General features: G+C 40.1%; 1 protein-coding gene across 1 annotated transcript in view; it reads right to left on the bottom strand.

Moving 5' to 3' along the window:
• Positions 1 to 1,673: 1,673 nt before the first annotated feature.
• The window catches only part of LOC148028227 (pheromone-regulated membrane protein 10-like), a 36,320-nt gene continuing 27,451 nt past the window's right edge, over positions 1,674 to 10,542 (bottom strand). The window contains exons 5-8 of the mRNA XM_087690004.1: positions 3,288 to 3,498; positions 3,037 to 3,206; positions 2,597 to 2,953; positions 1,674 to 2,168 (exon numbers count right to left, since the gene is read on the bottom strand). Coding sequence (XP_087546130.1) covers positions 2,658 to 2,953; positions 3,037 to 3,206; positions 3,288 to 3,498 — 677 coding nt within the window. The 3' untranslated portion in view covers positions 1,674 to 2,168; positions 2,597 to 2,657. The remainder of the gene's footprint in view (positions 2,169 to 2,596; positions 2,954 to 3,036; positions 3,207 to 3,287; positions 3,499 to 10,542) is intronic.

Here is a 10,542-nt window from a genome sequence, read left to right as displayed (position 1 = left end):
AGCAATGGTCACTCTATTCTCATCCATGTAATTGTCATGAGCAACATGGATAGCAGCATGTCGAACCTATAGCTGAACTAGATAGTGATGATGATGTGAGTAAAATGTTGTCTAATGATACTAGAGTTAAACACCTAACTAATTATAACTTTGAGATGTAGCACTCACCATGTGTTGCATAAAAAAGGCATGCTCATCATCTCTTTTATAAGTAAAGGCATGATCATCATGTTGAATGCGTCCACGATTTTCACCACTTGATCCATCGTAACACTTAAATACAAGATGACTAAACTTTGCACAGTTTTAGCAACATGCAACATTATCGCATTTTCTTTGTTGATATTCGCCTTGGTCTCTATAGCTCTCCCTTTCTCCTCGTATTTCTCTACCTCTACCACAAGCTACATGTTCCACAATCTGTTGATTTTAGATATATTGTTGATGGCCACCTCATCTTCCTTACAACACCCTTTGAGATCACCCCTGCCTCTACCTTATCTAAGTAGAAGGCTTATGCTTGTTCTATCCACTATTTCCTTACATTATCTTCTCAATAATAATGAGAGGTCATATATTCAAAATCTAGAAACATTTCCCATACATAAATGGAGCTAGCAAAACACTTCCAACTCTCATCATCCAATACATTCAACATTAGAGAGATCAAATTATCAACTTCAACAAATGTAGCAATAGAGCCTAATCTATATGGTTCTCATCATTCAGCTCATTCAACACAATAGACATAAAATCCATTGTCTTCAACAGATACACCAATAGAGCCTAATGTGTTAGCAATTTTATTAACTTTTGGCATATAGTCAGTTACTCACAAATTGGTTTTCTATATGCTACTCAACTCATTCTTGAGTTGAATATTGCACACAATTGTACTAGTATTGTACAACTTATTCAATGTGTCCCACACTTTCTTTGCAATGGTTAGGCCTTGTATGTGTCCAATCATCCTATTAAATACATTTGCAAATACAAATGTAACATTTTGGCCTTTCTCATTCTAGTCATTTCTTGCTTTTTGTTATTTTTTTATTGCATCTTCAAGAAGCATCAACTCTTTCTCATCTCCACTCACATAGCCTTTACTTATCAAAACACTCATCCTAAATTTTGAGGGTTAGTAGTTGCATTTATCCAACTTGTCTATGTTGATGTTAGCTATTCTCACCCAATTATATACCTCAATACAATCATCCTTTTTAATGTGAGTTCTTTAAACACACAAAGATTCCAAACACAATTTAATCATGAATTCATGTAAATAAATAATGTAAATTATAATTCCCATATTCTATAAAACCCAACAATGTTGCAAAACCTACATAATTTGGAAAACTAGTTGAAACCTACAATTCTACAAACATGCCCTACAAAAACCTTGTAAGTGCACAAATGGCCAAAAAAACAATGGAAAGGCCCTATGGGCCTATCTACATAACTTAGCACCCTCTTTATACCCACTAAATTTCATCTCAATCCAACATAATGATAGAACCTATACTTGTAGCCTTGCTCAAATAAGAAATTGTAAAAGAATTGGAGTAAGCTAATCCTACTTGTGTTTGCTTGTCTTCTCAATCTTCTAAAATCTATGCAACCTCCTTTTGCAAGTCTACATACCATACATTATTCTCAATTGGACCATTCTCAATCATACTATTTCGTAAATTGATACATATCAAATAGCTATTCACTTTTGTCATCATTGTTTCTAGTAGTGGATACATAATTACCTTGTTGCTTTTTTCATTTCTAATTTAAGTCTTCTTTTTGAAGTAATTATTACAAATGTGACATTTCTCACCATAATGCTAGCATTCTTTGCCGTCATAAAAATTCTATTGTTAGTTAAAACAAGCAACTTGCCCTTTTTGGCTTGCCCTTCCTTATTTTATTGTGGATCATAACTTCGGCCACAACCACCACTTTGACCTCAACCATAACAAGGAATGTTCCACCAATTCGAAACGCCGGCTTCGTGTCAAGGGCCTGTTCCGACTGTTTCCTGTCACTATGCTTTCAATGCCTCTTTTCCTTTTTATGGTTCTTCTTGCACATTTACTTCCTTACCTATACTCAAAGTAGCAACAATGCATTGAGAATTTATAATTGATATGAGATATAAGCCTATTTCCATTTGATTTTGCCTGCATAAAGAACCCAAGGATCAATTTGTGCCATATCTTTAGTCATATAAAAGGGCAAATTGATTTTTACTATTGCTAATCATTTGTGATAGCCCTTTGCATGGAAGATTGAAGGATATTAGTTTAAGAGGCTAGTGTGATGATACATTTAATATTTACCTAGACTGGTTGGCAGCAATTGGAAACTTAGTCCTAAGGTTTGGGTATGTAAGGTGTGTTGTAAATAGGTAGCCAAGGTAGGCTGTTAGTTAGGCTTGTGTTCCAATGCATTTTACAATAATGTTGCAAATTCTTACTTTTTAGTTAACATAATACCGACTGCATTCTTTTTTTAAAAAGGGCATCAAAAACTGTCTTGCTGAAAAGTTTGCAGAGAGGTTGAAGTGTGAATCTCCTTTCAAAACCACAATAGACATCCTTACTCTTACCTAAGTACTCATGTTCACTTTGGAAGCACAATGGGTTCGAGCTCTTAAAGTTCTTGCACTCCTAAATTGCCATATCTTCTTCCTCAAACTCAGCAGCAAGGGTAGTTTTGTCATTTGCAGACCGCTTGCCATGCCCAAATAATGCTGCTGGCAGGACTATCTTTGCCATGAGTAACCCGATAGTGATTGATAACCCAACTACTAACATCTTAAATACAAATCCCATTCCTGAGGGGACATCATCTTGAAGCATTGCTGTAATGCCTTGAACTCCAAGGCCTCCAGGAACTAATAGCAAAACCCCAGAGAGAATCATCACCAGTGGAAGGTCCCCAGTAAAGTAAGAGTAAGATGTCCCTAAGCATACAAAGAAAATTTGAATCATCAGTATGAATTTAAATACTCCATAATCAAGAGCTTAACAAACACAGAATTCTTACCTGTTATCCCTACAGCAAATGCTGCAAGTACAGATGATCCATTTGAACCAAGCTTCTGCCCAGTTAGGATGGAGACAATATAGCCAACTCCAGATGCTAGACCCATTCCTGGCCATTGCCTTGGTCTGGAATTGAGCAAGATATTTGAGCTCACCGTATATGCTGAGAACCTTTTGTAGACAGAGGCATGCTGAGAAAATTTTCAAAGTTGTGTGGATGAATGAAAGAAACCTTACAACAAGAACTCTCACCATATGACGTTCCACCACAATGATAAGCCTGAACCTTCGCAAGTTTCAGGAGTGGGAGTCTCTTCTTGAGCTGCCCACCACACAAGGCGCTCGCCAATTGACAAACCAAACCCAATTTGCAAAGCTGAAAACAGGCCGCACATTATGCATGAGGTACCAGTGACATGAGATCGAGCAACCATGTCACTTACACCTAATGTCAACATCATCCCTGCAACAAAAACCTCATTGTGATCTATGCTTCCTTTATCTTTAATTCATACACTTTCCAAGAGGCTTTTCAGCAGTCGTAGAAAGAGTATGACAGTTCCTTTCCTAAGCAAGCCATATCACATTAATCAAGACTCAACTGCAAAGGCAATCAGGCAAATGATGGTTATCATTACTTAGCAGTGTAAGTTTCAAACATTCTGAGGTTTCCTTACTTAGAACTCGATCCGGAATCATATTGTACAATATTGTAAGTAGTTGCATGCTTTGTACATTAACCTATTACTTAAAACCACTTGATTTGCAATCTTTAAAACACACATAAATATGGAGGCTGTGGACAATGTGAGGCCATGGTATGCACTCAACAGAGTGTAAGGTAATAATGAACAGAAGTCTGTCAGATGATCTTGCTGCATAATGTGTTTACTAAGAAAACATTCCTCAATAAAATACTATCACATAATGAGGCCTGCTGGCTGGCTCTCTAGGCATTAAAATCTCTAGCTAAGATTTGAGAAAAATCTTTATCTCTGTGTAGAGGCATATACTTCTTTAAGCTCAGCTTATGAGCCATTGCATCAGCCACCATTGAGTCTTGTAGCTATTGCTGCTCCAGATTTGACGGACTGCGTATCTTGTCTTTGCTACTCTTGAACTATTGCCTTCTATGTGCCCATTGCAGCCTATCTGTGTGCGAAATTTACATGCACAATCTACTTGTAATCATGTGCAACTTGTGTGAAAATATGCTAGGGTTTGCATTGAAGAAACACAAAATGTACGACCGCGACTAAAACACAAAGACTCAGATAATGACAAGCAAAACTCAAACCCTAAACGCAAAACACAAACACAAAACTCACACCCAGAGACAAACACAAAGACTAGAAACTCTAAAGTGAATGAATGTTGTAAACAAATGTCAGAGTGTATAGAATGCCCAAGCGCAAAGCAATGGAGTGTCAGAGAGTGATGTCCACCAAAGATGGATCCCAAGTGTTGTGACCACTAATCAGAGTGATGGAAGGTGAGAAAAACACCAAATGTTGATCACCAAAGAGTCAAGAGACTGAGGCAAATACCAAAATGGTGCTTGAGGAAGACGACAGTAGAAAGCTGCAAATGCAGCAATGTAGGAGCTTCCAAGAGGATGTAGATGGGCATCAGTTGCCACTTGGTGAAGGGAGGGGCCAACGCTAACAACAACAAGTTGCCTGGAGCTCGGAACTGTTACCAACTAGCGCCTAGCTAATGGTGTCAAACACAAGCAGGAGAGAGCAGTCTGTGAGCTTGTGATGGCTAATGAACCAAACACAACAAGAGGGAGGGCGCCAAATAGTGGGCGACAGCTATGGAAGAAGGCGCCAAGCATAGGTGGAGCTGTGAAAGGAGTAGCAACAATCACGAAGGGTAGACCGCCACATGGGTGAAGGCTGATGGCTGAAATCTGCACAAAAAGAATGAGGCTGAATGATGGGCAGCCTATCTGTTTATAGATGTTGAAAGGTGGCCCAAAAATTAGGGCTTTGAGGGGACCATTGAGACTCTCTCGAATTGCCTACCACTTGCATTTTTCATTGATGAAGCATGTTTCGGGATTGTTGAAATATACAAACCAATTGTAAAGCTTGTTTTAGCTCAACACCCCCTCAAGCTCAAAATTGTGAGTCTAAAAGGGAAGGCCGGCAATGTTTGCCCCCCAAAACGGCCTGGGCATCAAACAAAGGGTGCCCAATTGCCTACCAAGGCTACAAAGGCAAGGGTTATCTTACCAAGGGAGTCCAAGTAGTTACCCCAAAGAGAACAAGGCAACGGACAAAGGGTGCTTGTCAGCTGCCCAATGGCCTACTAGCCCTACAAAGGCAAATGGAACCACATTGAACTTTCGTTTTTATTTGTTTTTTCCTTTGAGTTGAAAGTTCATGTTATGAGTAGCGGCTGATTAAGTAACAATGATCCAAAAGACAGGAGTAGGGATGGTACACCCAACACATCACAAAACAATACAAGCTTACCCATCCACTCGAGGATGTCGATGACGAGGGAAAGGTGATGAAGTTTCATGTGAAGAAGGGTGGTGTAATCTGCCAATGAAAACAACTTAGGATCCGTCCAATGGTGCTCTGCACAATGGGATGCATAGTATACTACATTTGAAGAATGCTCATGTAACAAGTGCCACTTGGATAGTGTTCCTCATAGAAAAATTGTTCACTTGCCCAAGCCCCCTAGTAGTGGGGGGGGGGGGGGGGGGAGGAAAAACCAATATCAAAGACAAGTGCCGAAACCTATATAATACCAAGAAGGATAAAAGTCCCCCTCTCAACCTAGATGATGATGCTAAAGAAGGAAGAGAAGCCTGATGATGTCGGTCTTTGTGTGGTACCAAGAACCATGTGGATGAAGATAAAGAAGCATCCCTACTGGAAGAGCAAGAATAGAAAACACCGCCATAATAACATCAAGAGAGATGTTGCATGATCCACCGCGGGAGGGAAAGCCTCCATGCTGGTAGAAAAGCAAAACTCTTGAGTCCTACTAGATGGAACCATGAAAGGAATGACGCTTAGCTCCTGTATCCAACTCAGGAAGAACTGGTGTAAACCTACATGTGAGCCATGTAGTAAAAAACCAAACCTTGCAAAAGAGATCAAAATCCACAAGCATAGAGATAAATAGTGAGATGCTTCAAAAAACAAAACTAAAAATAAAGGAAAGCAAAGCTAAGTGCAATGCAATAAATATGTAAGTATGCAACAGAAGTCTGAAAAGGGAAAGGCTAAGTGTGTGGCCACCATCGTGTACGGCGAGGTGGAGAAGTGGTCCTAGAAGGTGCAATGAATGCCCTAGGAATGGATGCATAAAGTGCAATAGGTGAGCCACTAGCAAACCAATCAGCTAAGCCTTCAAGAGTAGTAAAGAATATAGGCTATTGAGGCTGTCTGTGTGCTACATGTCCAGTAGCCACCAAGATAAATGCAGCAGATGTTGCAACACAAGAGATGTAGCCCCATTGGACTGGCCAGCGAGAGTGGAGGGAGTCTCAACAATCTACTGTGGTTTTCGGGGTAGAAAACCTTGGGCCTTAGTACGACATTCCTTGTCCACATGGCCCAATCTCTGACAATGTGTGCAAAACCTATTTTTCTTAGGAATTTGCTAACAAAGGGGTCATGTTTCTTTGGTTCCATTGGAAGAAGGGGTGTCATCCTTAGTTTGTTAGCTTGCCTTCGCATCTTGCAAGTTCTTGCCACTGTTAGTTTTCCCTCCCGAAGAAGAGGCAACCAACCCTTGCCCCTCTAAATGGATGTGTGTGGAGGACTTCTTGTGAACCTGATCATGCAGCCTAAAGCAAGAACTGACACTCAAACTCGTAGAAGGTCGACAATCTAGAAAGTGAGATAATGTATTGGATAAAATGGAAGTATTTGTCGTACAACTTGTTCAAGAAGAACGTGACCCGTCTTGCCTCCAGAAGCCAATAGTAACAAACTCGACAAGTAACTGCCGATGTTCAACCAACTTGACTTTTAGATCTTCCCCTTCCTTAATGGAAAACTCCTGAAGCTCAAAATCTAGATTGATACAGCAAGTGCATTCCCATGCCACATAGTGGCCAATGAGATGACTCCAACGCTCAGATGCAAGGGAAAAATGCTATAACTGTGCAACCCTTGCATTAACTCAACATTGGTCACAGCATTGCGGGCTCTCCATTGACAGAGGTGATTAGGGGAGCTAACCAAGGGCCCATCATAGGCTCAATACCAACAGTGAGGACCCAAAGACCCTAAGATTTAAGCACGTGTTACATGAAGTTCAATCAAGTGGTGAAATTTGACATGTTAAAACAAGTCATATCAGCCGTGAAGGTGCTCTTTTAACTCCTACTTTTACCACTGCAATAAGATCCCATGTTAACAAAACATATGATAGCATTCTACGAGTACATGCCCCTCAAGGCATTTGCATGATGAAGCACCTATGCTAAGCAATGATATTCATGTGATGTGCATATTGGGAGGCATTGCTACTAATGGCATGTTTGATAGCCTTGGGTATATTCAAGAGGGCGCCCTAACACATTGCTATTTATGCATAGAACTTCCAACTTCTCTATTGACAACAATGACTACAGCCACCATAGTACACCGGTATGTTGAACCGCCTTCTACTTATCCTTCTATGGAATCGTGTTGTCAACATCAAACTTCTTGTGGACATCTCTATTTGTTTGAAAGTCCACATGATCCATAATGTTCTACAATCGACTACAATTGTTTTTTAAAAGTCTTCCATCTTTCTCTTATGCAATCTAGAACTTTGCCGAAAGTAGAAAGGTCGTTGCCTTGCTCATAATGTCTTGCCAAAGAATCTCGCCACCTTCATGTCATGCAGTCTCACTCCAGGACCTTTAGGAGCCTTGATTTGGCCTAAAACTACTCTCTCTAAAAAATTGGCGAAGAAAAAAAGCCTTAAAGGGAGGAGTGTTAAGAGACTTGTCATTCGAGCTTTCAAGTGTCCCTCCACTTGTCCCACTTCTTGACATATGGGCAAATCTAGACTCTTGCCTAGTGCTCTTCTATTTTTCCTATTTGCATTTATTTGAGTACACATTTCCCTTCAAAAAGAGTTGTCTCCCTCTTGTAACCTTTTGTACAAAAACGAAATATAACATCAAAGTTGCTCACAGCCATTCCCAGCACCATCTTCGGTCATCCAATCTCTCAAATTCTCTCTTCTCACCCTCTTGTTTTTCAAAACAGCTGACCTAAAAATTCACTTTTGGCACCTCTTTTCAATCTTGTACTTCTCTTCTTCCACTCTGAGATGTTGAATGAAGCCATGCCCATGTTCAATGTACTAACCAACTATGAAGGGAAGGCTAATTTTGTTTCTCTACTACTTCCCAATTTGTAAGGAACTCTCTCATTTGTTAGACAGTAATTATGTGCATTTAAACATCATCTATGAGAAAGAGTAATATTTCCCCTCACCATCAAATAGATTACAACTAAACTCAGCCCTAAGAGACTTGGCTTGAGTAGAAATGCATTCCTTTGGAAGGGGCTTGCCCATGTCCAAAACCTTAGTTTATCTACATCTTTTGTGTGTGTTAATGGCTGTAATCATATCTGAATAATCACTATCTTCAGCTTCAACTATTTTTCCTTTCAATTTCCTTAAACTAATTGTTAAGCATACTACGTTGTACAAGGTGCTTATAAAGGACATTCCATACCTAATCCAATGGCAAATTCTTGATCCATTGTCACTAGTAGTCATAAATTCATTAGGGATCACTTGCAAGTTTCCAATATATAGCCTCAAAAGGGGTACTCTTCACAAAAGCTTGCACAATATCCCTAGTTCTCCAAAGTATTGCATGCTTCTATTGAGCCTTCAAAATCTCCTACTTGGCATGTCTTGTAAACTAAATCCATATGACGATTAATTTGATGCACAACATAGACATTGCTTACACATTCTCAATGTACAACCTTGACAATGATCTACTTCAAAGAAGCTTGCAAAGTTTTGATCTGTAGCATGACTCCTCCCAAGCATTTTAAAGGTTTTTGTAAATATGCTTTAGTATGGTTGTCATGGTCTTTCTCATGCTCTCCATCTCATGATCTACCTAAGGGTAGAAAGAAGTAGAAAAGTTCCTTTCCAAAAGCATAAAAGAACTCATAGAAAGAAAGAAAGAAAGATATAGTTACGTCTACAAAAGGTCAATGTGGCCTAAGACAAAATCAAAGTATATCTATGTTCAATGTCATCTCATCATGAAAGTGAAAGAAAAATCCATCGGAGTATAGGCTAACATCTAAAATCTAAAGATCTCAATGTCTAAAAACTGTATGTATAAAATATCTAGCTATAATAACTCCTCTCTATGTCTCGAGGTCAACATGTAATCCCAACTATGATGTGATCCAAGGTTGCTCTGCTAATGACTCAAGCGGTGAGTCTCCTGTGTCTCGCATTGATAGCTCTAATTTGACTATGGTGTGGACCCCTCAGTCGTCAAGCAAGTGGTTGAGGTTTCCATGCTCAACAAAGTGCAATGGCCTAAGGTCGTCGTGCTCGACAAAATGCAATGGCCCTATCTAGTGTGACTCCAAGACGTGGGGTAGGTCCAGTTTAGTGAGATGAAGCTGTATCCACAAAACTTGTATGGGGTCTAATCTATGGAAGAAATTTTTCATTGCTCTCTATCTTGCACCCTCTAGGCGAACTGGTCTCCTATCTCGTAGCAATGTTGTGCGGTGGCTTTGAAGCTCCAAGAGGAAAAGCCCTAGATATCTTTGGTTCTCATATTTCATGACAGACTAGAGGGGTCCAAAGCCCTCATAAAAGAGGAAATGATATCTTCTCCTATATGTAATACTACACTATACATTTGCATATGTAGTGTTCCTTTGTCTCAAGCTCTCTGTCACAAAGCTTGCATATCCTATCTTCTACTAGAATATCTATTCATCTACCTGTCTTTATCCTCAACTGATGCGAGGAGGTGTACATCTGCCCAATAGCAGCCTGCATACCGTGAGAGAGGTGCATATCTGTGACATTAATGTGACATTAAAAGTGATATTTAATGTCACGTTAAGGTCATAAATATGGAATGTGACATTAAAAGTGACATTTAATGTGACATTAAGGTAAATCTAGGGGAACATGCACGAGAATGACCGTCCGGGCTCTTGGGCGCCCGAACAAGGTTAAGGGGAGCCTAGAGAGTAAGAGAGTCCAAGAATAGTGGGACTCCGGAAAAGTGGACGGCTAGCAAAGGAATACGGGTGAGAGGCGCCAGCACTTATCTAGGCGTGGTTGGGAGGAGAAGAATCACTCGTGCTCAGGATTTTTTCATCGTTTTCTCTCTGTCTTCCCGAAGTCATCTATCATTGATATCAGAGCCGTGAGGATTCCTGGAGATCTTCATCGAAAGGGCAGCGATGGACCTGTAAAGCTAGAAGTGCCCGCGATCTATTCAGTCGACAGTCGACGGGCAGCGACGGACCCGTAAAGCTGTTGG

The sequence above is a fragment of the Lygodium microphyllum genome, chromosome 12 (assembly GCF_053477565.2).
Source record: "Lygodium microphyllum isolate KBCC chromosome 12, Lygodium_microphyllum_v1.1.10, whole genome shotgun sequence".
In the NCBI taxonomy this organism is placed as follows: Eukaryota; Viridiplantae; Streptophyta; class Polypodiopsida; order Schizaeales; family Lygodiaceae; genus Lygodium; species Lygodium microphyllum.
This window is presented reverse-complemented; position numbering and strand designations above follow the sequence as displayed.